Consider the following 27,106-nt stretch of genomic DNA (forward strand, 5'->3'; position numbering starts at 1 on the left):
TAGATATATCTTGGTCAGCCATAATGGCCTGATCAGGTTCTTCCCACATTTCATATCAGCTCTGCTGATATGAGTCAACTACATTTTAGATTATTTTCCAGGTAATTTCAGCCTGAAATGCCATCAATAATACCTACAAGTTGAGACAAACCACAATAAACTCTTGATTTTCACTGCATAGTGAAAGTTCATCAGAACTAACTGTGAAGTGATGTATTTTTAAGCTTTTTATAGTCTGTGTTTACTTTTGTTGTATCTTTGACAAATAGCACAGCCCATTTATAAATGTCAGAGATGTTTCATGTATGATTTAAGGACTGTTTGAACTTTGGACATCATCCCAGGCTCCATAATTGGAGAACTGGATTTATTTCAGTCCCTGATGTGAAACACTGAAGTTCCGTAGTAGAACCGCATCATTTTCTGCGTCCGAGCTTCATCGTCATTTTCAAGGCTTAAAAACATTCATGTTTTCTTTTTCATTTCAGTGAACCTGAAGGCACAATTAGTAATTTACAATTTAGCTGCAAGTGTTTTCATTAAAATAAAGGGAATTTTTTTTCCAGGAACCCTCATATTTATAAGGCTTTTAATACAGAGAAAAAATCATTATGACTTAAGGATTAATTTTTAAAAGTATATTCTAAAATCTGAGAGTTTTCTGGAAAAAAAAATCAAACTGTCCACTCAAGCCCTTTTAAAAAAAGGATTCCCCAGCCTCTGAAGAAGACGGAAACATTAATAAAATCGAATTAAGAGGATACATCTTCTGATTTCATTGTAAATTAGCTATGTTTTTTTCCCTTATGTTGATCTTTTTTTAATTATTATTTTTTTTAATATAGAAAAATACAATCTTTTGACCCACATGTCGCAGGTTAAAGGTTAAAGCATGCATGTGTTGCATCGGGTCTGAATGGGTTAAACGCAGCCTCAGGTCTGAATGGGCTAAGTAGTGTGTACATAATTAGGATTTATGACCATGACATCGTGCACGTTTGTAAAGATCAATGCGTCACACTGCTGGGTCAAACACCCTTTTTTCTTCTTCTTGTGTTTCAATCACGACCACACCAAGAACTAGCCAGACTGTAAATGTTGGCAAATACAAGGAGTTTAGTTTACTGTGTTTCTGTTTCTCTTTAACCCCTCAAGTCGGCAGCTCATCTGCCCAACATACCCCAGGATGTTGTCGCTGGGTGTCGGGAGAGGTTTGAGCGGAGTCCGTGTAAGGAGCTCTTTGATGACTGCACCAAGTAAGTCTTTAAATCTAACCTTCTTCCATTAGCTGTGATCAGCACTCCTACACTAATAAACTTGTTTGACTGAGTCCGGCCATCAGTGTTCAGTCGCACCGTTACTTTCAGAAAGTGTTTGCGTGTGCCCTGCCGCTGCTGACGAAGAGACAGCTGGCACATTGAGGGCTGTATTACACATACACGCACACACGTTGGAGTCGAATGAAAAAGAGCAGTGGGCAGAGAAAGCATCCGGATGGCTGGCATGAAAACAACAGCCACCTCAGTGTTCCTCACACACACATACAGGTTTACAAACACACACTCATGCAGGTGTTACTGCATCCTGCTCTGAGGGCCAGGAGAAGCAAACAGACTGGGGATTATTACCCCCAAATATACTCGTCATTCCACACACGCACGCACGCACGCACACACACACGCATGCACACACGCACGCACGCACACACGCACGCACACACGCACGCACTTGCACATCATCGTAACTGTGTTTTACCCTTACCCCAAGGCATATCGCAGTTTTTAAACGTGCATGTTGTTATGTTACATTTCTTCTTCTTTGTTTTTTTTTTTAGTAACAGTTTGAGCCTTAAATTTATTCTGTTTTGCCCTGTGAGTGGATTGGTTAGATGAAGTTCTGGTCAGATTTTGCCTTTGTCGTCACAACTCAGTGAATCGATAAAAGAGATTCATAATGTTTGTAACATGATACATTTTGTTCATTGCCAGGGCTCTAACATAGAAACCACTCTATACTACATATAGGTTCCCAGCTCACAAACACGGTCGGAAGTGACAAGATTCCGATAAACTTCTGTAATAAATGTAGATTTCTATTGTTTTTAATTCTTGTTTCCTCAATAACTAAAAAATACCATCATGAAAAACAGGTCTTTGACATTGGTGGTGTGCTAGTATTCGTTTTCTGAGGCTCAGTAAGAAAAAATGTCCATTACAAGGCCACTTTACAACCTGTCAAATTTAACAGAAACAAAACCATCTCTAAATGTACCGTGTTGATTTTTATTTATTTATTTATTTATTTATTTATTTTAATTGATTTATATTTTTGGTGTACTCTAGCTACCACTCGTTTCTTGCAAAGGCACATGTTTTATTTACGTCTTATTTACACATTTTATTTACTAAAAACAAGGCTGCATCGGGTTCAGATCTGTAAAGCGATTCATTCTCGTAGGTTGGAAGTAAATCAAACGCTTTGAAATAACTTATTGGATAAACATGAATTTTGACAAATTTCCTCACCGTTTTGTGTTTGTTTGTTTTTCCAGCGTTTGGTAATTCTGTCGTCAGATTAACATGTTTGGGTTGGTTCAACAAAATCTGTTGATTTAAACATATTTGCTAAGCCAGGATCTAAATTTAATTGGATGGGTCGAACAAATCCTTCATTAGTTGATGAATGAACCAGCGTAAGTTTCATGGGGCTTATTGATATTAGTCCTCTATTGGTTCATATAACAAAATTCAGCTTTGTTTGTTTCAAAGCTATATAATCTTGTGAGAATTTGTTCAGTATTTTTTTTTAAAGTTTGTTCAACAAGATTTTTATTTCCAGTTTAGGCTGGAACTAATTACGTTGTTGGCGCCGATTATATAAATAAATCTGTTATCCAATGTGTAAGAAATGGCTAGATCCTGACGTTATTTTTGACAGGAAATCATTAGACATTTCCATGTGATTGATTAAGTCTGATATATTGTTGAGAAACTCAGTGTTTAGACAAAAAATACCTCGCTGCCTTTGGGACTCGCTGGACCCCAGTCCGCCTTTTTCTCCTGGCCCGGATCCACAATATTCTTCTGCTCTTTGTAAAGGACCCCTCTGAATATCAGGCCGAGGTATTTAATAAGCAGGAATACATAGAAATGTTTTTTAAAAGATGTTCCTGTGTTGTGAAAACACACTGCCAGGAGTAACTGTTTTTTGGGGGGATGTTAACCCTCATTTGGGAAACAGAATTTCCGTATTTTTGGTTTGGGGGGATGTGAAAGGGGCATAACGTTGGATCAGTTAAGTCGTTTTACTCGTCCATGGCAACCCTGACATTTTCAGTACATGCTCTGGAGAGGCTGCATGTGAGAATGGAAATGTCCCCAACATCTGCTCTAGATGTTTTGGGGTAAGATTACCCAGCCAGCTACTTTAAATCATGCGAGACCGTGTGCGTATACAGAAGACGATCCTCTGGAGCATTTTTGGCGACCCCTGTTATGCTGATATGAGTCGCTGTTTCATGCTGACCTTTAGGTTGCTTCCTGCTCCCTTGTTTATATTGCGGATACGTCCAAATACATGTGATGTTGATATCTACACAAACAGCCATCACTATAGATAATGTACTGTAAATAAAACACTGCAGTTTCCACTGCATGCTTTTTGAATAATGCGCCCGCCCCCCCCCATGCACTGAACTCTGGAAGAGAGTATTTGTCTAGTTGCTATGTGAAGCACTCTGTAACATTTGTGTAGAAAAGTGCAATATGAGTAGTTTATTTTCAATATTGTTGTGACAACCAGAAACACTTAAAATACTGCGGAGTATTTATAGATGTAAGAACTCCTCTCCATTGAGGAATATCCTACTATGAGGAGCATGTGTGAAGAGCAACTGCAGAGAAACTGGGGACATTAAATCTTTGCACAGATTTTTTATTTATTTATTTATTTTTTTTTAAAGCTCGCTTGATGGTGTTTTTTTCCACCAAATGCTACTCGTGATGGGGAACATGAATGATCACCTGTTTCTGTATCGATAGAATAAACACTCGCTGACATGAACTGGAAAGAATTCCCCCAGACCTCCCATTCTTTTTTTTTCCCACATTAATGGCCAAAGTGACAATTTTTTTATTGTGCCCCCTTCCTTTCGTTCTTTCGTTCTTGTTTCCAGTTAGTGATTACTACGCTGTCACTGAGCTTAACATATCTTAACGTATCTTGGATTGATTTGATGCCAAATTGGCAGCTTTGAATACGTCAGTTCACAGCTGGCATTAGTGGTTCCACAGCCGTGGAATAAACTGGTACATACAAACCATTTGCAAAACCCCACTATGCTGTAGATTTTAACTGGCAGGCAGCAACTCGCCTCATATGCCTCGTCTACCGGAAATTACTACATACTTCCACTTCTTGTAGAGGACGTCAGCTGAGTAGGTGGTCCTCAAATGTGGCCATGGAAAAACTTTCTGTACACACCGTTAAAAGAATGCACCAGTCTGCTGCTCTGGCTGTTACGACCCAGCTTGTTGGGTTGAAGCATAAAACAGAAACCAAACATAATAACACAATTCAAGCCAAAGCAGGAATGGCGATCTCTCTTGGAAGCCACACCAGGCATTCCTAACATCCACATCTTCGCAGGTCCGGCCAGTGAAGACAGTTGGGACGATGAAACCACTCAAAGACTTACACTGTGACTCCAAGGGCAGTGAGGATCCAGGGTGTCGTCATACTTGATTCACAATCAAATCCCAAGTTAAAAATGTTATTTTGGTGTCGCAAAGTTGATTTGTCGTGTGGTGCTATCGGTTTTTGAGTTTGCTGGTGTACAGACTTTCTCTGTGTTGGATATCAAAGGTGAAATTTCAGTATGGTGTGGCAAGATTTTAGAAGGACGCGCAAAGCGAAGATTTAGGCCCGCTTTGGGTTCGACAGTGTTCCAGGAAAGAAAGAGTTATTTGATACAGAAAGATTGCAAAATGAATGTCGAGTACTTTACTGTACCCCATGTTGCCAAACTTTCTGAACTGGCAGGAAAAAATGTAGAACCCTCTCCTGTTTCATAAAGTCCTACACCTGTACCCAGAAGGTTAGGAAGCCTTTCTTTAAAGTATTTATAAAAACTGCTTAAAAGTTACAGACGGTAAGTATACTCGTGTATCTTTGGTAAAGATCCCAGATAAATTATCAATATCATTTTATGACACATTGTTTCTGTATACGATATGTGAAGGAAGGATCCGTTTATATTGAATGTTATAATGAATTAGTGCTCATTTTTTAGTGTGGCAGCAGCGATTTTGTTTTAAATGGATATTTAACACTTTACTTAGTTAATTGATATGGGATTTAACTTTCTTTTTTTTTTTTTTTTTAAATGGAAGGACTTTTATTTCTACAGAGGAATAGCCTAATTAGTTAAACTTTTTAAATATAATTTCAAGCTTCCCTCTGCTTTCTTGAATAAAGACTTTGTTCTGAATCAAGAATCAATTTTGAATTGAATCAAAACCTCAGGAACCAGACTGACACTGAATCCTGTTATTCCTAAATATTCACAGCCCTACTTAGAACTGTCCACTTGTGATTAGATTGTCTGAGCTGTACAGTAGTGCTTGGTATGAACATGGCCACCGACTCACTTTGGATTCCCTTATGAATAGTGGATTCCGAGATAGAAGTTGAGAGAAGTAGGATTCATAGTTGAGAAAACACTCAACTATGTTCTCTGCCTCCACTCTTGTTTTGGCAAAACAGGGAGCTGTTGAAAAGCTGCTGGATTTATAAAATCAATAACCCATATGGTTCGGAAGTGTTACTTAGTCATAGTGGCTGTGAGAAACGGTGCGGCTGCCAGAACTTTTGGCAACGGGTCTGACTTTTTCTCAGGAATGCCCTGGACTTGATGGTTTTAATTTAGGTTATGGTTATTTTGTTGGAGTTGGAAAGATTTGCTTGAGGTTTATGAGGCTGACAAATATTGAGCAATGCAGAGATACACCTGTGCCCTCTCCCTGGCATTTCAGCTCCAGGTCTGTTGGGTCAGTTTCTTTCCTCTCTGCATGCATCTCTAATGTAACACCTCAGAGTAGTGAAAAAGGCAGTGTGGAGGGCAAAGTTGGAAATCCCACACAGAGAAATTAAAGGTATAGAAAACGGGGATTTCTTTTTTTGGGGGGAGGAATGGAAAGAAAGTGTTAAGGAGAGCAAAACAAAACAGCAAAGTGTGCAAACATGGAGGGACACAGGCACGTGTTGCAGCCTCGCACAGCAGTCGAAATGTTTTTGAATAGGAGTCCTGTCCAAGTTTGGTCATCACTCCTTCCTTCCACAAATTTTTTTTCTTATTCCGTTATGTAGTTTAGATTTTCTGTATTATTTATTTTAAAATTCCTATGTGACCCAAACCTTACTCAGACTAAAAGCCTGTAGGAAAGCACAGTACTGCGTGTGGAAATGTGACTTTCGGCAGAGCCCGACTCCCACTAACAGAAAAGTATTAGCTCACTCATGGATATTTTTGTGCTGCAGTGGAACATACTGTTATGTCATACCAAGAGTAGAACGTGGCCCATCAATCCGTGTGTATCAGAGTGATTTGTCTATGGCCTGACTTTACAAAGGTGTCTCTGCTTGAATATTTCTACTGCCAGTTATGTGCAGCACTGACACCCTTCCATGGAGACCATTTCTGATGAGGCTTGGGCCAACAGTAGATGGATCAGCTGAATGTCCAGATGCATCTCTCAGGTCCTGTGTCAGGTCTTTGCTGGATTTTTTTCCTCTTTCTTAAGGACATCACTTTCAGACACTGTTCATCTGCTGTAGATAACTATGCGTCTTTGTTCACTGGTTCATCCCTTGAATTCGAGTAGATGACGCTTCCTGCTGCAACCTTCTTTTGTTTTAAAGCTTTCTTCTCGTCTGATCAATGTGTTCCTGACCTGGTTTATTGACGAATGATTTAGTTTGAGCTTTGACTATTCGAATTCACGAAACACATCGTCTGCATTGACGAAGTGACCAACGGAGGGAAAACCACCCTCACCAACAGACTGATCAAGACCCTGCCCAACTGCCGTGTGGTACATCACAATGACTTCTTCAAGCCCCAAGATCAGATTGAAGTTTGTGAAGATGGCTTTAATCAGTGCAATGTCATTACTGCTCTGGACATGAATGCCATGGCGAGCACAATCTACGCATCCCTGGAGAACCCGGAGAAGTTTCAGGAGTCTCAGAGCGTTAATAAAGCCTTGGATACTGAGATTGTCCCAAAGTCTGACCACAAAGAAGAGGAGACTCATATCTTTGCTGTGCAGGGCTTCCTGCTTTACACCCATTAACCTTTGAGTGACGTTATTAACCAACATTATTTTATTTCCATCCCTCATGAAGATTGCATAAAGAGGGGGTGCTTTAGCAACTCGCGGTATCTGATCCCCCAAGACCTGTTTGATGGCCATGTCTGGTCTTTGTATTAAAAAAACACGAGAACATCGTGCAGCAACTGGGCCCTATTATAACAGAACTTTTCTTTTACACAGCAGAGGGTGCTTCCCTTGTGGAAACTCTCTAACTTTTTGCCAAGAGCAGCCACTCCAGCACTGGTGGTAACCACAGGCAGCATTACTTGTCGTCCTTAGTGATGAAGTAAGAGTAAAATATGGTCAAGAAAAACCTCCTGGCCAGATATGAGCATCACTTTAACATTTGGGTGGCAGAAGAGAAATAACTGCCCTTGACTGTGGTTTCTAGTAATGTGTTGATGGCAGACTGTAGAGATTGTGATCACGCCAGTCAGCAGTAGTTAAAGCTGCATCAGTGGGGTATGTTATTTATTATTCTTTGCTGTGCCTAAGGAGTGAGGAGGCTTAACCCACAGGCGAGTTTTTCCTTTATCAAAAACCTTGAATTAACTGTAAACCTGTCTCTGTATGGTTCAGCTTATGACTGTTTGGTACAGAAGTGTGAAAAGAGGTCATGGTGCGCAAGACAAACATCTGTGGTGAGTGTAGTTGAAAAGGAAGCTAATGTATGAGGCTGACAGTCTCATGTCAGAGCCATGTTCTAACAAGTCTCAGTAGAGTGATAGTTGACATTTGGCCGGGAGACGACGATCCTGAGCCTTCGTGACCTCACAGAGAACTCTTTGAGTCTGTTATTTCAGTCTTTTTGTTTCAGGCAGGAGTGTCACAGACCTTTTTTTTCCTTTTTTTTTTTTTTTTAATGTTTGGGTATAGAATATACTCGGCTAACAACGGTCACGTAGCTGGTATATTGAGATAGGATGTCCTGCTCAATTGTGTTTTGCCCTGTTCAGAGGCATTTTTCATTGAGTTTTTTTTCCAACTTTCCACTCAGAGTGGCTTCGAAGATTAACTTTGACACAGCAAATAATGCACATACTCACACACAAAGTCACAGACGTACGCAAACATGGACACGTGCTTTCCAGGGGATGGTTGGTGAATCAATCTGTGTTAAAAGACTGAAGGAAATGCAGGCTAGTGATATGTGCATTGTTCTGTTCCTTTGACTAAAATGATCACCACCCCTCTTTCTCCTCTTTCTCTTCCCTGCCACCAGAATAGTTCGTGATTATCTGAGTGGAGCTCCATTTTCTTCCTACCAGGAGTCCATGTACTTCTCTCGCTTCCTACAGTGGAAATGGTTGGAAAGGTGGGTAGTCACTGCAGATGATACTCTTTCTACAGCAAGAAACCAGCATTTTTCCTTCAAATGTCCTTTTAGAAAAGAACATTATAAGAAATGAAAAAGCTAATGGGATATACAGCTGAATAGCAGAAGTAGTAATGTTTGCTCTAAAAAAAAAACCAAAGGTGGTGCTGCAAATCAGTGTGTCTGTGCGAGTGGTTAATAATTGATGATGCTTTGCATAATGGTTGGGAAACCAGAGCAGGGTGGAAATGGTAGTCATCAGGCTGGATTAATAATATATTACACCATTACTATGTCTGCAACATCACATGGCCTGTGAGAATGACATCAACTATCTTATATTAAGTCTCTTCTTTATTTTGTCTCCCTTTTTCCCCCCTCTCCATCTTTTTCTTATTCCTCTTTCCATCCCTGCAGGCAACCAGTAACCAAAAATACTTTCAGACATTATAGAGTACTAGGAAAAGGTGGATTTGGCGAGGTGAGTCTGCACGCTATCAAGGAATAAAATTTTGATTAAGCTGTTCAATGTGGCACTGAGTTATGTACCTTTGTGACTGAATTGTTCAAATGTGCTCCTTCAAAATAACTTAACATTCAGCTAATGCAGCAATGTTTCAGTTCCCACCCAAGCCATACTGGGTGGAGAAATCTTTGGTGTGATGCATTAACTTCCACTAGTTAAAGGGACTTTGTGTTTTGTTTTTTTAATATGCGTGTGTGTGTGTAATCACGTCTTCTCCCTGCTTGTTTTCCAGGTTTGTGCCTGCCAAGTACGTGCCACCGGTAAGATGTACGCCTGTAAAAAGCTGGAAAAGAAACGAGTGAAGAAGAGAAAAGGTGAAGCAATGGCACTAAACGAAAAAAGCATTTTAGAAAAAGTTAACAGTAGTTTTGTAGTAAGTACTACCTTTTTCTTATTCAACCTTTCAACAGAATTGTACCTGTTTTGTATGCATGCATGCACTGTGTGTGTGAACGTTGTTGGCTTTGGCTACAGGATCCTGCAAATGAAACCGAATGGTACGTCTCATGCGAGCCACGGTGGAAAGAGACATGCCAGATGAAAATGTAGATGACGAAAAAAGTCTCATATTGTTTGAAGTAAAAATAACTGCAAGTCAAGATGTGCTATAATTTTGACAAGTTTAGCCAGCCTATGTGAATAGACTGAATCAAAGTTGCAAACATTCCCAATTTGAATTAATTTGCAGTATGTTGTCAGCCTTCAGTCATTTGTCAATGTTTCCTCAAAGTTGACTGAAATCTGTTTTTCTGCCACATGATGGTTAATGTTTTTATGTGTTTGGGTTTTAGAGGTGTTTTATACTCAAATATAAAGATTAACAGTGACATATTTGTGTATTTTCAACAGGTTTGGGTCTCAGATTATCAGTAAACATGACACGCATATAAACAGGAACCTTTATACCTACTACTACCAATGAGGAGAGTGCGTGCGTCTGCAAAAAGGCGCTGCACCCAGCATCCTTTGTCAGAGCTCTTTGTCTTTTTTTTTCTGCGACCGCTCTGAGTGCCTAAATTTGAAAATCTCTGAACCTTTCAAAAAGATGCTGGTGTCGTTACGGCTGCTTTTTATCAGGGAACAAGTCATATGGGCAGAAATTGTCCCCCTGGTGATCAGTAGAAGGAATAACTGGTTTTCGCTGTATGACATGTCAGACATGATCAGTGCAGATCGACCAGAAACAAATTCTTACTGGTGATAATATTGATAATGTTATGTCGACATGGCTGAAACAGTCTGTTCAAAAGAAAATGACACAAGTCTGTCCTGTAAGTGATAGTAGAGCACAGAAACAAACAAACTCTGTGGGGCTCATTTTCTCATGCTCTCCACATTGCGCTGCAAATCCTCTGAAAGGACTCTTGGTCCTTTTTGCATTACTCTTATTGAATTTTGAATAGGCCGGGAAAATGCTTGTACTTTTTCACAAGATTATGTCATATGACCGCTCCCTGCGCTACTTAAAACAGTCAAATTGAGTTGTCACAAACTCATTCATTGAGACTTAAAACAAAAAGTACAATGACAAATATCGAAGATGATGCAAGTCGGTGATGCCGGTTTCTCATAAAACTGCAGTCTAAAGTGGAGATGTTGTCGTCACAGAAACTTAAAACAAAGCGCTGCCTCTCTGAGCACCTTTCAGCGTGAAATGCCAAAGCAAGCATGTTGGAGTGCCCTGTCGACGCTTTTCTGTTATGCTGACAGATTTTCAATTAAGAGGTGGTAGGAATGTGGGACAGAGATGTTGTAAAACATGGTCTGTTTATTTTTAGCAATTTCCTCAAATCAGTTATGCTTTACTTTAAGATTATCATTCTACATGCACCTGGTTTAAATAAACCAAAACTCTTAAAAGCATCTTAAGCCCTTTTCACATTCGACATCCGAAACATTAATGGCTTCAATCAATCGTTACTTTTCCATGAATAATTCTCACAGCTTCATTCAGACGTGCCTGCGAATGTCCACGATGTCTGCCACAAAATTGGACAGTGTGTGAAATGTGTTGGAATATAATTGTTATAAAGAGTCACAGTTTTATCACAGCATGTTGTATCATCATAACGATTCATGTCGGCACGCAGAACATGCAGTAGTTGTTTAAAACTGTCAGGGTTACTGTCGTCAGTGTTACAACACAACAGTAACAACATAGCCGTTATTAACTCATGGAGAAACGTAACTTTTTTCACCTGAGGCCTCCTCGCTACAGCTCTTTGTCAGATAAGAAGCTGCAGCACAGAACTCGGTTAATTCTCATAAGGAGGATAAAAACTCATATATAGACAACAAACACGCAGCATTGCATTAAACAAAATGGCGGCCAAACAGAGCTGTTGTGTATATTGATGTTCAGAGAGGGAGCAGAAGCTTCAGCTGCAGCTGAAACACATTTCTACTGTTCATTTGGCTCAGATACTGAGGAAAAACAAAACGATTCAGTGCAGCAGCTAATCAACGTAGATAAAAACCATGCAAGAGATCTCACAGATTCATGAAAGCAGCTGATCAGAAGTCGAATAAGCCTACCGCCACCGTCTTCCAGTTAATGTGTGACTAGCAGTTCACGCTTGTGCCATATTGAAGGTATAAGTTACGAGGTCCAAACTCGTTGGGTTGACAACGTAAAATGTTCTGGAAAAGCAGCAGGGATGTCATTCACACACCAACATGTTCAGGTGCCACCTCATTAAAGGAAAGCAGAGCATGTGAGAAAGGTGCTTTAAATGTTCTTAACATGTGGGTGAAACTGCCAACAAAATCTACATTACTCTAAAGCTGCTTTTGTCCTGGTTGTCTGCATGTGGATATATATATATATATATATATATATATATATATATATATATATATATATATATATTGTGTTTGGTTTGCAAAATAATGCCAAAAAAAATAACAAAAGGGCCGCTTGCTTTTGTGTTTATGTCACACATGTTTGTTTTCAAGAAAAGTATGTGGCATAAATTATACATCACTGGAGCCACTGCTTGCAGAATAAAGTAGCACAGTGTCCTTGCTCTGAGTATGTGTGCCAGCCTGAGGGAGAAAAATAAAAAAATAAAAAATCATTACCTTGCCTCTGCACCGCAGCTCTTAATGGTGGCGTTGCTCTTGGCTGATTTTCCTATGGTGGATTTCTATAAATTGAGATGTAGTCATGAGTAAGCGGAGGCTTTGGGCTGGCACCATGTTGCCAACCTTGAATGCTTTTTAGGGAGTCACCTAGCGTTTCATTTTTTCCATGCTACACCAAAGCAGTGGAGGAGAAATCTGCAACTGACAAGCCATTAACATGTACGCGTTGCACATTTGAACAGTTTCTGACCCTAAAATGAGAAATATTCAAAGTAAGGCTTCAGTAACGATTTGTAATTTGTGAAAGAAAGAAATCAAACGAACGAGTGCATCTGTCAGAGGGGCACATTTTTAAAATGTGAACCACGTTCCCGCTTACTTCTTCCCTGTGTGTACACCTGTACAAAAGCCCAAATGTTCCTGATGCCCGACTTCAGTCCCTCTTCTTTGATAAATTTGTGGGTGTACATTCTTCCTGTGCTTAACTGCTGTGTGTTAGAAAAATAGTGATACCTGTTTCACTTTCCATTTGGTCCAGCAGTACTCACAAACTTATTGCAGGTGTTCAGAGCCTTGCTTTGGCGCAGTATTTAATAAGATCAAATATTCGAAAGGCAAAGTTACGGGCTGCGCGCATTGATGCTCCCTGAAACATGCAGAGAAGCGTCTGGAGGGATGTAAAAGAAAATCTAATTCTCTCCATGTTCTCCACTTGAAGCTAATGGTTGTGTTTTGAGTTGTACTATGTGTTGGATGAGTCGATTTCTGATGCAGCGTGAGCTATGTTGCGTGTCCTTGATTTGAGTGAGTCACGACACAAGCATGTGTATGGGCATGCATGTGCACACAAACACACACAGGCTGGAGTGGGCTTGTTACAGAACCTCAGACTTGCAGCTCTTGTCACCTGGGATTGGCACATGATTCGGTGTGTGTGTGTGTGTGTGTGTGTATATCTGTGTGTTCGTTCTCTGCGCTGCAGGCAGAACTGATGACTCTTCATGTGCCTCTCTACCTACAAGAGCAGCTCTGTTGCCTGGCAACCCTGACCAAACAGCAGTAGCGAGGAGAAGAGTCAAGTGCTCTCTCAAACCGCTCATTTCTCTCTCACGCTATTCTTCTTTACCTTTTAGTGATCAGTGCATACTGTTAGTCCATGCATACCATTAGGTCCCTGTGTGTTTTAAACAGCGAACCATCCGCATACTTGGTGTGTGGGTGTGCGTATGAGACGAGGTGCAGGATGACCCTGCTCTGAAGCCTCCAGCGAGTGAAAATGAGGCAGAGCTAACTTACACTATTGCAGATTTTTCTCATTGTTGTTTTGGATTTTTTTGATACTTGCGCCATTTTTTAAGAATAAGTATTAATACAGCCCCATTTAAAAAAAAAAAAAAAAAAGGGCCCTGGAATGACTCCGTGTTGTGAATTTATTGAACTATAGCTTCAGTGTTTCAAAAGGAAACACTAAATGTTTCATTTTACCACTCGTATTCAATTTAATGCCAACAGCTTGGATTCTGAAAGACATGTAAAGCAGCTGTATATTTTATATGTAAGCTTAAGGTAGGATTTTAGCTGCTTTAACACTCTTGGACCAGCTCAGACTCCGGACTTTAACCTGCTGTAATACCTGCATGTCTTACTGAAAGACACAAGGCCTGTCTTGACAAAAACATTGTCTGGATACAAGCGTTTGTTGATCCAAAACATGCATAAATGATTTAGCGTTAATGGGCCCCTCACAGATGTGAAAATTACTCATGCAACAGACATCACGGATGCTGTTTTTTTTTTTTAAACTGTGCTGATAACAATTTCTCTTCTTTGGTTTAGAGCAGTGATCTCAAACTGATCCATGAAAGGGCCGGTGTGGCTGCAGGATTTTGTTCCAACCTGCAGCAGCACAGTTGACTTGTTTGATTCAATCAACTGAACTGTCTGCACTGAAGGTGTGCTGCTGCAGGGTTGGAACAAAAACCTGCAGCCACACCGGCCCTTTCATGGATCAGTTTGACACCCCTGGTTTAGACGATGTAGCATTTATGATTTTTTTTTTAAAGTTTAGTCTCTCCTAAATAAGCTCAGGCCCAAAGACCGTACTTTCAAATTGTTTTTGTTTTATTTGCATGGTAGAGCTTTATCTTGTATTAAGTGGATGCAGAAACAAACCCTCTACGACGCTGATGAGCTTCAGGTGTTCATAAACCCATGCAGACAGAAACTTGTCTGTTTTCAGTACAGTTCTGCCTGAAGGCCTGAAAATCACAACAACTTGGTGTTGGTTTCCAGCCCTCGTGTACAGATATTTCTGTCCATTCTCTGAATCTTTTAATCTTTCACAGAATGGCGAACCCCTCCCCATTTTTACTACTCCATTTTTTAGACTCCATTTTTCTGAGAATATCCATTCATACTTCTCATCTGTTGCACGTTGATCTGTTTGGTCGTCAGATTTATGAATATTATTTCTTCACAAAATGTTTCATCTTTCCAAGTTGAATTGAGCATATATTTGAATTAGATTAAACTTCTTAGCACATACTTTTTATCTCAACTTGTTTGAAACATGGTTGTTCAAAACGAGTCTGACTTATTGTTTATAATTGTCAAATTGTCTTTCCCTAAAACAATATATCTTTTATGTAAATTATAAAATTATTTATATAATATTAGTGTGTGTGTGTGTGTGTGTGTGTATGTATGTATGTATGTATGTATGTATGTATGTATGTATATATATATATATATATATATATATCCATGATTTTAATTACAATATAGTATTAATTGTCACAAATAATACATCTATTGGCATATTACCTTATTGGCTAGAGACTGTAATCTGATACAGTATTTGATAAATAACATATGAACAGAAATACATTAATACAAGTGCTCTTTTCGTGTGATTGCGAGAATGAAATGCTTTGAGCATCCTTCTGTAGCCAGTCATAATTTTTTATATGATTTAATGAAATCAGCGAGACAAAGAGCACCGCTTATTGGTGCCAACTGGAACTTTGGAAGCATGAATGAAAGTCATTTTGGCTGAGCTCGTGGTGCATCTTTGCGTGTTGAAGTGTAGTATGTATATCCTGTTTGTATGTGTGTGATGTTCACTTAGGCCATAAGAATATTTTCTCTCCGTGTTTGTGGTCTCTCCAACTCCATGCCTCAGGGCAGATGGGATTCCTCCTGATTGCAGCAACATCCTGCTTGCACACAAAAACTTATGCACACACTGTACACTGTGTGTCACTGACCCACGGGGGGTTTAGGAGAGGGGGGTGGGAGGGTGGAGGTTCATTGGCAAGAAGGGACAACCGAGAGATTGATGGTGGGATCAGACTTAGAAGATGGTTTTCCAGATCTGTGATATATTCCTTGGTTTTACTTTGTGTACTTTCTTGACATTCCCTCTGGGATAACTGATGATTTTTTTTTGGGGGGGGGGCATTAAACAAACCAAATGAAGGATTTATGCTCTTCCAGCCGTTGTGTGTCTTACCACTTCTCTTTCCATCTCTTCCTCATCCCTCTTTTTTTTCCTCTTCATGCCCTCTTCCATACAAACTCCGCTCCCCTTGCCTGGTCCCGCACCGATCTTGTTTCCACTTCCCCAAATTCGCCTTTTTCTCCAGGTTAGTCTAGCATATGCCTATGAGACCAAGGATGCGCTGTGCCTGGTGCTGACCATAATGAATGGGGGAGACTTAAAGTTCCACATCTACAACATGGGGAACTCAGGCTTTGACGAGCAAAGGGCCATCTTCTACGCTGCAGAACTCTGCTGTGGCCTCGAAGACCTGCACCGTGAGAGAATAGTCTATAGGTAAGCTCACTCGGGGACATAGGACCTATCAGTGTTATTTTGAGGATTTGTGTCTTTGTGGACTCACTTTTATGAGGGTTTGGAGTCCGAGAACCACGTTATGTAAATTGGTTGTAGGACATTAAGTGGTTAGCCAGAAAATCAAGAAAACGCCCTCTGGTATTTAAAGGAGTACTACAGTGATTTTACAGATGAAGGAGTTTACTTCTCTACTGCGTTATGCCTTTGGTTGTTCTTAAAGCAGCACTACTCTACACATGCAGCTCCTTTTCTCCATCATCCACACTTTCTCATCAAACGGCAAAATTCTTTTTGAGAAAACTAGATGCGTTAAAAGGCTTCAAATTGTTGGGCAACCACTCCTTTGATTTTTGATCACTGACTTCTGTATTTTCCTGAGCAGGGCAAAGATAAAGAAACAACAACAGCGCCATCACAACGCAGTGCAGCCCACAGCTCAAATTGTTCCATAGACTAAAGCCGGCAGTAAAACGCAGGCTATAACATGCAGATGCATGCTTTCAAAGCACCAACAGACAGCATACAGAGATCTACCTGTGGTCCTTTAGAGACTCTTCCTGGCTTCTACCGGTTGTTCTCTATCAGACATGGTGGACTCTGGCATAAACAGTAGAAGCAGAAGGAGGAGCCAAAAGAACCTGATCTTGACCTCGTTTGTCAGTCGTGACAAAAATACATTTGTGAGAATACTACATTGTGACCAAATTGACAAATCTCAATAATTAACTGGTAAAGAAACCATAAACTATGTGTCAAACTATTTGTCCCAGCTTTGATGTTTTAAAGAGATGTGTTCAGTAAGAAAAGAGCGGAAAGAATGTCCTTGATGTTGAAGTGTGACTGGATTCATAGGGTAGTGATTTCATTGGTGTATTGGTGTAGCGTACCTGTCAAAATCCGGGGGGGCTCAGAATAATGGTAACATAAACACTGATGATCTCCATGGCTCATGTGCATATAAACATATACTTTGTTCACTGAGTTCTGCATGTGTTACAGTAAACTTCAGAGCTGGCATTATTTTAAAATCATTTCAGCTGACAGTAGTTTAGTTGAGACCCAGCTCTCCGATTTCATAACTATTATACTAAAATATTAACTTTTTGTATCACACTGTTTAAAAAATAATGTATGACTTGTGAGAAGTTTTAAGTGAAATACCAACATGGTTTGTTGATTTGAGATGATGCCAGAAGCTTTCTGTAAAAGGCTGAAACTTCTGCTTTTAGGTTTAAGGTTGCCGTTTGTTTATATCAGTACAGGGCAACACAAATATAGAGCTGGGCAAAGATACTCCACCTAATGCTTCACATGAAAGTTGTAGTAAAACATCAGGGCTGTAAAAGACAACAGAATGACAAAATGTTAAACTTGACCAACATTTATCCATGGTCCTGTAAGTCTTGGCCTCCCTAATGTGAATTTTTTTCTTTGCAGGGATTTAAAACCTGAAAATATCCTTCTGGATGACCGCGGTATGCATTCTCCTTCTTTTTTTTTTTTTTAATAGTCTTATTAAGTGCAGCGGTAGCTAATATGTGGGCTCTTCTTGTTTCTTCATAATCTTATTGATAGAACTTTTAGCTCACAATGTCCTAAACAAACAAGCTGAACAGTGTGTCTCCACATCTTTCACAGACTGAAAGACAGCTTTCCCCTCTTCTGAGTCATACTCCCATGTCATTAATTCTCTCAGATTTGTTATCTTAAAGTAGCGAAATGTCTGCATCTCTCTTCAACCTTATTATTCTTATTCTCTCTTTTTTTTCCCCTTAATTCTTGTATAATTTTGTGCAGTAAGATCATAGTTGGGGCAGCATGTCTTTGAACTTTGTTCTTATGACTTATGGTTTCACTGTTAGTATTATTTCTGTGAAATAAACTTTCTATGGGTCGTTTTTAGGACACATCCGAATTTCAGACTTGGGCCTTGCTGTTCAAATCCCTGAAGGGGGGACGATACGAGGGAGAGTTGGCACTGTTGGATACATGGGTAAGAATCTTGTCCTGTTGGCCCATCAGTGCGGCCTTTCTTCTTCTTTTTTTTTTCTAAAACAACTGCACTTATTCTTTGAACGTCTCTGCACACACCTCTTTGATGACTCCCTCTCAGTTCTCCCCAATGAAGATTTCAGTTTTCTCTGACCTCTCGCTCTTCATTCCCGTCTCAGCTCCCGAGGTGATCCAGAGCGAGAGCTACACCTTCAGCCCGGACTGGTGGGGGCTGGGCTGTCTGATCTTTGAGATGATCCAGGGCCAGTCACCCTTCCGCAAACGCAAGGAGCGAGTCAAGCGGGAGGAGGTGGACCGACGAGTGCGTGAGGACCCGGAGGAGTACTCTGAGAAGTTCTCTGAAGAGGCGAAGGACATCTGCAGACAGGTGAGGATGAAGCAAGATCAGAAGAAAGATTGAAAGGAGCAAAAGAGGTTAATGATTATTGAAGGGAGACTAAAGCGGAATGTTTCAGAGGGGGTGGCTCAAGAAAAAACGTTGTGGATTTTATGTATTGAGCTGAATGTCTTCATGAATTACACAAACAGGTGTGTATTAGTGCAGAAATGGTCTTAAGATCTTAAGATATGAAGCAGGGTAGAACCTCGTGATGCCACCCAGTTGCACTGCGTTATCAGAGACTTTGTAGTTTCTCTCTGGTTTTACTGCGAGAAAACGTGATATAGTTTCCTTTTTTATAGTAATGATATATTCTCTAATCTGATATGTTCTCTGGGTTTAACAACCAAAACTCCTGCAGTGTGTCCCCAACACTTGATCACAATGATGTCAGCATTTATTATGCCTTGTCCATGTCATCTTAGCCGAAATTAAGATGCAAATGTTCAAAAACATTGTTGACACGGCATACTGATAGGTGCAACGATGATGCTTGTGAAACAAACATGCAATATGCATTAGGCTGTATTTGCACCTTGCTTGCTCATAATTCAGATGCAATAATCTACATTCTGCGTTTGCAACCATGTGCTGCTTTCTCGCGTTCATACTTCTGCTAATCCATTCATGGACTCCTTTGGTACTGTGGTGATACTCACCAACTTCTCCAAGGTCCCTTTTATTTCCGCCGTGCAGTAATTTCAGTAAAAGGGAAACTTTTATACGCTGAAAGTTCAAATTTCAGCTTTCATACAGTTGCTGTAAAGCCACTGCCTTCAGTAGTGTAAAGAATTTCAACGCAGCAGCGTAGAAAACGCACAGCCATGCGGGGCCTCAGCAGTGCAGTACCTTTCAGCTCAGTGTAGCTCACTTCTATAAGCTACAGGAAAGGCGTAAAACTCAGTGTGCACTGTGTGAAAAATCATGCAGCTCATTTCTGTTTCCGCTCATGGCGACGCCTGTTCCAATTACAACAGAATTGCCTAATTGCAATCGTTTAAGATGATCTCGATCATTTTTGTACAGTGATCATGATCGTTTTAATTTACCTTTGAATTAACTGCTGGATTAAACTAACAGAAGTGTCATTTTTCCACCACTGTTATTTACCAGAATTTAGGCTTTTTTTATATTTCTTATTGGGGTTTAATAGCACCTGAGTGGTGAATTACCATCCCAAGTTGTTTATGTATAGATGCTCAATATATACTCACTGAAACACTGAAAATAACATTATGGGTTTGGTGGCAAAGCCAAACATCGCAGTACCACTGTGTGCTTATTTTGTTTTTAACTAGAGGGAAAATGAGAGCCCATAAATGTGGAGGTGATTTATTGGTTGCAGCCCAAAAAAAAGTGCTAAATATTACATTATTATAGGATTTATTTTTGTTAATAGAGGTATCGAAATGAACAGTAAAAGAAAACTTGCAAAACACAATCTCTACGCTGTCTGTGTTTGGGTCAGTCCTGTTTACACTGAAAGATGAAACCATCTGATATGAACGTGTGTAGGTGTAATTTCTTTGGACACATGAGCTCTGATCCTAAACTATTTAAACATGTACAAAGATCATAGTTTTAACACTTCAGGGCATCAAAGCAAGCTGTAAACACAAAACTGACACTGATAATAGTTCCCTTTATTTACTCATGAAAAAAAAAAAACCCCAGCAGTCACTTAGAGTTCACTGGTTACCTAAGAACTTTGTTTTCTTTTTCTTATTGTGGTGGAGCAGTTGATGGGTTTATCAGAGCTGTGTTGTGCTAAAAGCAGCTGCCGCCTTCTGTTGCCAGAGTCGATGTTAATTAGAGCAAAGGAAGAGAAATAAAACAGAAAATCAAAAAAACATTTTTTTTAAACCAAAACAGTGAATTAAGAAAGGCTGAAATGCTCCATTTAGCAGATTCACATTAAACACAGCCATTTTAATCTGTTTAATATGGAAGTATTGATTAGTTTAGGAAGTAGCCTGTGCTTTTAAAACTTGCTCGGCTCTTTTACTTCCTCCGTGTGACACAATTTCCAAGAGGGAGCCACTGAGCTTCCCCGTATTGTGATCTGAGCAGGAGGCAGAGGGACAGATTTTTTTTTTTTTTTTTTTTTGTGTGTGGCGCAGTGGAACATTTTGACCCATGGTTCAGTGATTTAAAGACTCCCCAGGGAGAAGAGAAGTGAGGGAAGCAGGGGGAAGAAGGGTTTCGGCAAGAAACCGATGAAAGATAACAAAAGAAGAGGAGAGAATGCAGCAGCGGAGGGGTAGAATAGTCTCTTTTGTGCCAGTGAGATGGCTATTACCACAGCCAAAAATAGACGAGCGATATGAGTGGTTTAGAGCAAAAAAAAAAAAAAAAAAAAAGAAATTCTGCTTTGAAGCCTGGCGTAAAGTTTTGCAAGGAAAAGTGAGACGGCGTCAGTTTGTTGAATGTGAAACCATCAGGATCAGGGTGACAACACAGTTGGTGAGCGTTTGTTGGTAGTCCAATCACAAAACTGCCCACTTTACAATCCTGCCGGAGGTGTGGTGGTAATTCGGAATTCCTGAGAGAGCCATGATAGTGCTGCATCCACCCCTCAGTGTATGGATTTGTATAGTCTTTTAGAATATGTGAGGTTGGATACATGTTGACTTTGTCCATATGTGTGTTGTGTACACACTGAATTAAATGGATTAGTTGTAATATTCTCAGGGTTTATCAGACATTCTAGTTTTTGTTTGATTTATTTATGGAGAAGTCTTTAACAGAGGTTCTGCTCTCTCTCGTGTGAAAATAATCAAGCAATAATTTGTCTGCCTCACCCACTTGAGCTATTCTAACAGAGTTAGGATGTTTAAATCTCTTTTCCTTCCTCCTGCTGCATCTCAGCTCCTCACTAAGGACCCCAAGGAGAGGCTGGGATGTAAGGGTTGTGGGGCCATAGAGGTCAAACGGCACCGGATCTTCAGAAACATCAACTTCAAGCGGCTAGAGGCCAACATGCTGGACCCTCCCTTCACCCCTGATGTAAGTGCTACACCCACACGCATAATAACAGCACATGCACGTCATACAGGCCCGATTCACAGCTTAAAACCATGATGGCCGCAGATCAGTATACAGGAAATACCATTGTCACAAGTAAACAAACACAAGGTTGTTATCATGGTAGCCAGCGGGTCTGGTGTGAAGTGGGTGTGTAATTTCAGGGTCCAGAGTTTAACTTCTCTGTTTTCTGTTGATCATCAGTGCCTACAGTACAATCTTTTATTAGGGAAGAGTGGATTGATTTGGTCGTACATACATATGTTTAAGTGTGAGTTTGTGTTTTGTGTCGTATGCTCTCCTGGCCTGGGACAACGAGTCTGCTCGTGGAGAGAATTGTTGCATTTTCAGTGTCATATTTAGAGTGAGTGAGTGAGTGTGGCCTGAGAGGTTAAATCAATACTTGAAAGCTGATAGTGTTATCTGTGATTCTATTTTTATGCAGTTCAGTTGGACCACACTGAAGAAAAAACAGAGTAGCAATGTAGCAAGACAAAGAGTTCTTGGGTCATGTTATTCAAAATAGTCCAACTTCAAGTGTTAGGTTTAATGCCCCCCCCCAAGCACTTTTCACTGTTCTTCCAACAATTCCCCTCTCATTTACTTGTCTCTTTTTCTTTCTCCATCCTTTTTTCTTCCACCTCTCTTTCAGCCTCGAGCCGTGTACTGTAAAGACGTCCTAGACATTGAGCAGTTCTCCACTGTCAAAGGCGTGAACCTTGACCCCACGGATGATGACTTCTATCACAAGTTTGTCACAGGCAGTGTCCCCATCCCGTGGCAGAACGAGGTACTGCATGCAGAGGCCACTGAGATGATGTCATTGTTAAACCCCACAGTGGATAGATCAAGCACAACTTGTACGAATATCTGACCAAATAGCATGTAGCTGGCTTTAAGAGGAATATATATGGATAAACTTGGGATTTGTTTGAATTGTGGGATTTTCTGAGTGCATGTGTGTGTAGGAGTTTATTTGCATCATGAACGCCTACAAGCTACCTGTACAGAGGGTTGGGACTTATGACTAACAGCTATTCAGTTACTGGTCTTTTGTAAAGTAAATTCTCAAAGTGTTAAGTATCGGGTTTAATTTCTCGATCTTGCCCTCCTGTGCAGATGATTGAGATGGAGTGCTTCAAAGAAATCAACGTCTATGAGACGGATGGGATACTGTGCTCAGACCTGGACGTGAACCGACCCAACCCTCCACCAAAGAGAGGGTTCTTCTACCGCCTGTTCAGAAGAGAGGCAAGTGCTAGCGCTCCTCCAACTGTTCGAGGGGGTGGGGGCTAAGGTACTTCCTCTTTTCCTCCTTTCCTTGCTTCCTTTTGCCCAGGCCTTGTCCAAACTCAGCCTCTGAACTCCTGAAATTCAGAAGTTTAGTACTGCACTAGTCTGAGTTTGTGAGTATTAAGGCCTGTTTTTTCCTCCTTTTCTCTGGGGTTGAACGGTCCCTTTTCCAATACCTCTGCATATTCTTTCTTCAATCTGTGACTTTGTAACATGATGTTTTCCTGTGGGATACCGATTTGCAGATATGGTAAAAAACCGACTTTAAGCTTTGCATGATAACACAGCATGTTTTTCAGAGGTGATAAATGACTCTAAAAACCTGTTTTCTGTTGGAGTCTCTCTGCTATCTTGACTTTTATTCTCTGCTGTGCTTTTCACTGACATTACGGGGAGTATGTCCACCTTCCTTTTTCAAACTCCTGTCTTCTGTTCTTTTATAGCTTCAGTTTGATTTGTAAAGATGCAATTTTATCTATGAATATCAGGTCTCCTTCAAGGCAATTATACATTTTAAGTGATTTGTAAGTAGGTATGTGCATTAACAAAACAGACTGACTCAGAAGTTCTTATTTTATTTGTTATATCATCCGGCTTACGGGAAGGCTGACCAGTTTCATCATATTCGGTAGTTGTTATCGAACCTGTGTCCTTGCCTGAAGTACATGAATAGCAGTGGGGGAAATCTGCTTTGAAAGTACTGAAATACTACTTCTGATGTGATCGAGGTCGGAGATTTTGCAGAACGTGACGTCATCTCACAAATATGAGGTTGTTTGGTTATGAAAGTTTCCCATGTTGGTGACACACACTCATTTTCTGGCTCTTCCCAGGTCTGTTTTAAGAGCGGTTACAGTGACGATGAGATCGAAGGGCCCTCATGACTTTAAACCACTCCCTCCACCTGCACCCCTCCGCCGCAGAGCTTCACCACAAACTCCAACCGAGCGCAAATCTTAAGAACTCAGTGAATGTTGACCTGTATTTATGAGCTGTATTAAAAGTGTATTATAATTAAAGAAAAAAGTATGAGTTTAAAGATTTTGTACATTTGTACTTGAATTTATGTCTAGATGTATATTTTCACTAAAGGTTGTATTGTACAAAAAGCCATAAAAGTACCACTTGAATGCATACATTACATTTTAGTTTCCTTTTTATCTTTTCTTTTGGAACAAGTATGAACGATGTGTATTGGGGAGCACAGTACCAGTAGTCATTTTTAATTGTCTTCAATGTAGCGTAAGACCTTTTTGTTTTTAAACGTGCTGTATGTTAGTTATTCATTCAGCAAATGCGATGCGTTTTTAGCATGTCAGCTCCACCTGATCCCAAACTAACTCTAAGCCTCAAGGCTCAGGTGGATCTGAATGAAGTGTGTAGATTCAAATGATCAGGAGGAAATTAATCCAGTCTGTCCTTCCTGTTGATGCCATGCTTGCTTGAGCTTTTCCCATGTTTTCCAGACCTCCACCCCTCCCTCCCTTTTTAACATTTTTTTATTTTTCAGAAGCTACGCATGTTGGGCTGGATGTCATGTGAAGTAAACGGTCCTCTTGATGCCTGTACTGACTCACTTCAGGCAGACATTCAATGAATTTATTTATGACATTCTTTCAGTCAGCATGGGCAATAGTTAAGCATTCTTTAAATACGAAACCCAAACATTGGGCAGGCCATTTTTCTATTTGAAAAGACCCGATAACTATCATTGCTGAAACTCTCAAAATTCTTTTCTGATCTGCTAAAGGCCATGAGCTTAAATTTAATCAGCTTGACAGTGTGTCCACTGGGAGCTCAACTGTTGTCTGTCACATAGGTCACTCAGGCACAAGATTTTTTTGTGATTTATCTTCCCCCCCTTCTTCTCTTTCTCTGCTTTTGTTGTACTACATTTTACATCCTATTCTGTTGCGGAAATCCTTTCCCTTTTAAACTTCTTAGTAGTCTGCTCTGCCTCTTTTTTTTTTTTTTTTTTTAGTCTGCCAGAAAGCTTCTAGCTCCTTGACTAGAAAATGGACTGGAGCAGTAAAACGGTTTCTGTGCAGCCACAATGAGAAATGAACCCTGATGTGTCCAAGAACACTTAGCTTCTTGCAGAGCGTCAATTGTTACACACTTCTGTTCTATAATAGAAGTGTTTCCTTGCAAGTTGATGAATTATGAACAAATTCATTGTCTGTACATTTCCCATATAATAATCAGGACCCCTTATGTTTACTTTTGGCTTTTGATCTTGAGGCGGTTGCTGTTTACTCCCCCCCACCTTCCACCCCACCTGTTTTTAATGCTGTGAATAATCCATCTTGAGACGTTAGTTTTGTGTGTATGTTTCACTGTAAGCTAATGGAGCTTTGTTCAGTTTAGTGCATTAGAGAGCATTAGCTATACATTTTTTTAGTTTAGTGACATGAAAGATGAATTTATAAATTCAATTTGATCCCGTAACCTCACCTCCATAGAAAGCAGTTTTTGCATTTTGTCAGTGAAGTAGCTCAGAATGATTTTAGGTCTTGAATATTACTCACATTAACTTCCATGACTTCAATACTGCATACATGGTACGCGTATAGTCCCCAGTCTAATGAACCAATGTGGAGAGGTAGCTTGTTCTGAAAGTTTGTCTCATGTTGCACATTCCATTACCAGAATCAGATGTGTGCATCCAGCTGTTGCTGGCTTATTGTCACTTAAGTTTATATGTCTTTGTTTAAAAAAAGAAAAGGAAGTCTTTTTTTAAATTTTTTTTTTTTTTTTTTTGTCTTTTGCTCCCGGGCACATTTTGACGCTAATATCACTTACCTATGTAGATTTGATCCTTTTAGCTCTTTAGCCTCAAAAACCTTGTAAATGATGTATTTCTAACATGTAACTAAGCTCTAACACATATTCACTCATTCTCACAGGGAATCTATACTGTGTCTACCACCCATGCCTCTGTAATTGTTTAGAAGATCTCTTCTCTTATGCCACCCAAATAGCAGTGATTGATTATATTTGGTTTCAGTGCATTATGGTGTTTTGACAATGATTATGGGAAGTGTCTTTGACTTTTTTTTTTTTGCCAATGATACCAAAAGCAACATTCAGTAAATTAAACTTGTTTAGTTATCTGAAGAATTAACTGAAGAAAGACTGGTAGCCTTTATTGTATGTGCCAATAACCAAGGTATATCCTGACATCCCGCTTTTTTTTTTGACCTGTTAAACTTTCCGTCCTCTGAGAGAAATTCCTTCATATAATGGAACCTCAAACAGTTCAACTAATTTGAATGTCCGCACTAAGTGCATTGCAATGCCTGTTTAAAAAAAAAAAAAAAAAAAAAAAATGCATATGTTTTATTACTCAAGCATGTATCAGTTTGTAATACTTCAGGTTCCTTGTATATGTAAATGACCTTCTAGTGCCAATGTGTCTCACTGGTATCTGTGGACAACTCTATGAATGGCAAAGTGACCAGCTGACTTGGCCTGGTTTGGATAACAAGCTTCCTTCTCTCCTTCCTGTCCTTCAAGGAGTTGATGGTGAGTCAAGCCATCTCCCCAAAATTAGGTTAGCACTCACCAGCAGCATCTATAAGTGGGAGATCCTCCGTTCCTAGACGTTAATTCAAAATAGTTTTGGGGTAAAGTGCCAGTGTAAGTCAGGAGGTGCTTCAGAATTTGACTTTTGTTAAAAAGATGACGGTTATAAGTGACATTTTCAAGGAAGTGAGGAATGGCAAACAGATTATTTGAATTCAAACTGGGCCTGGAACTTCATATTTTTTCTTTAATTTGAATCTGTACAGTCATGATGTTCAACCACTGCAGTCATTGTTAATTCTTGTACAAGTTGTATCACTGGTTGTTGTATCATATCTGACATTTGTAATTATGAAATAATACACTGCCATTTGTATAAAAAAAAAAAAAAAAAAATTGTGTCTTGATTTATTTCTATCATGTTGTGGACAAATGGGCAAAATTGGAAGGTGTGAAAGTGGTGCCATGCTGTTATTTATAACTAGTGACATGTTGGATTTTCCTTCAGGCAGGACTAAAGCACCTCGTTGTTATCATAGCTAAATAAGAGATCGTTATAGATGAAAATAATAGATTCCATAATAGACTCCATTCTTCCATCTATCTAATACACTTACAAGCTAGTCAATACAATGTCAACTGAAGGCCAGGTTTTATCAACGTCATTTTCAAACTTAATCGCATTATTAGTTCCCAAACTCGTCGCTGGAGCAGAAAT

At 39.9% G+C, this 27,106-nt stretch overlaps 1 protein-coding gene and 1 pseudogene across 2 annotated transcripts in view; both read left to right on the forward strand.

Annotated features, from left to right (window-relative positions):
- Window positions 1–26,208, forward strand: part of grk4 (G protein-coupled receptor kinase 4) — a 48,980-nt gene extending 22,772 nt beyond the window's left edge. Inside the window, exons 5-16 of one of the 2 annotated variants that reach the window (XM_075463744.1) lie at window positions 1,156–1,256; window positions 8,596–8,688; window positions 9,106–9,169; window positions 9,447–9,587; window positions 15,943–16,133; window positions 17,592–17,629; window positions 18,058–18,147; window positions 18,326–18,534; window positions 21,415–21,552; window positions 22,223–22,360; window positions 22,690–22,867; window positions 23,697–26,208. In XM_075463744.1, the coding sequence (XP_075319859.1) occupies window positions 1,156–1,256; window positions 8,596–8,688; window positions 9,106–9,169; window positions 9,447–9,587; window positions 15,943–16,133; window positions 17,592–17,629; window positions 18,058–18,147; window positions 18,326–18,534; window positions 21,415–21,552; window positions 22,223–22,360; window positions 22,690–22,866 (1,380 nt within the window). In that variant the 3' untranslated portion in view covers window position 22,867; window positions 23,697–26,208. The remainder of the gene's footprint in view (window positions 1–1,155; window positions 1,257–8,595; window positions 8,689–9,105; window positions 9,170–9,446; window positions 9,588–15,942; window positions 16,134–17,591; window positions 17,630–18,057; window positions 18,148–18,325; window positions 18,535–21,414; window positions 21,553–22,222; window positions 22,361–22,689; window positions 22,868–23,696) is intronic. The other variant, XM_075463743.1, reaches the window with a different exon arrangement.
- LOC142378102 (nicotinamide riboside kinase 2 pseudogene) lies at window positions 6,996–7,585 on the forward strand (annotated as a pseudogene).
- Window positions 26,209–27,106: the final 898 nt, after the last annotated feature.

This window comes from Odontesthes bonariensis, chromosome 4 (genome assembly GCF_027942865.1).
Source record: "Odontesthes bonariensis isolate fOdoBon6 chromosome 4, fOdoBon6.hap1, whole genome shotgun sequence".
Classification (NCBI taxonomy): domain Eukaryota; kingdom Metazoa; phylum Chordata; class Actinopteri; order Atheriniformes; family Atherinopsidae; genus Odontesthes; species Odontesthes bonariensis.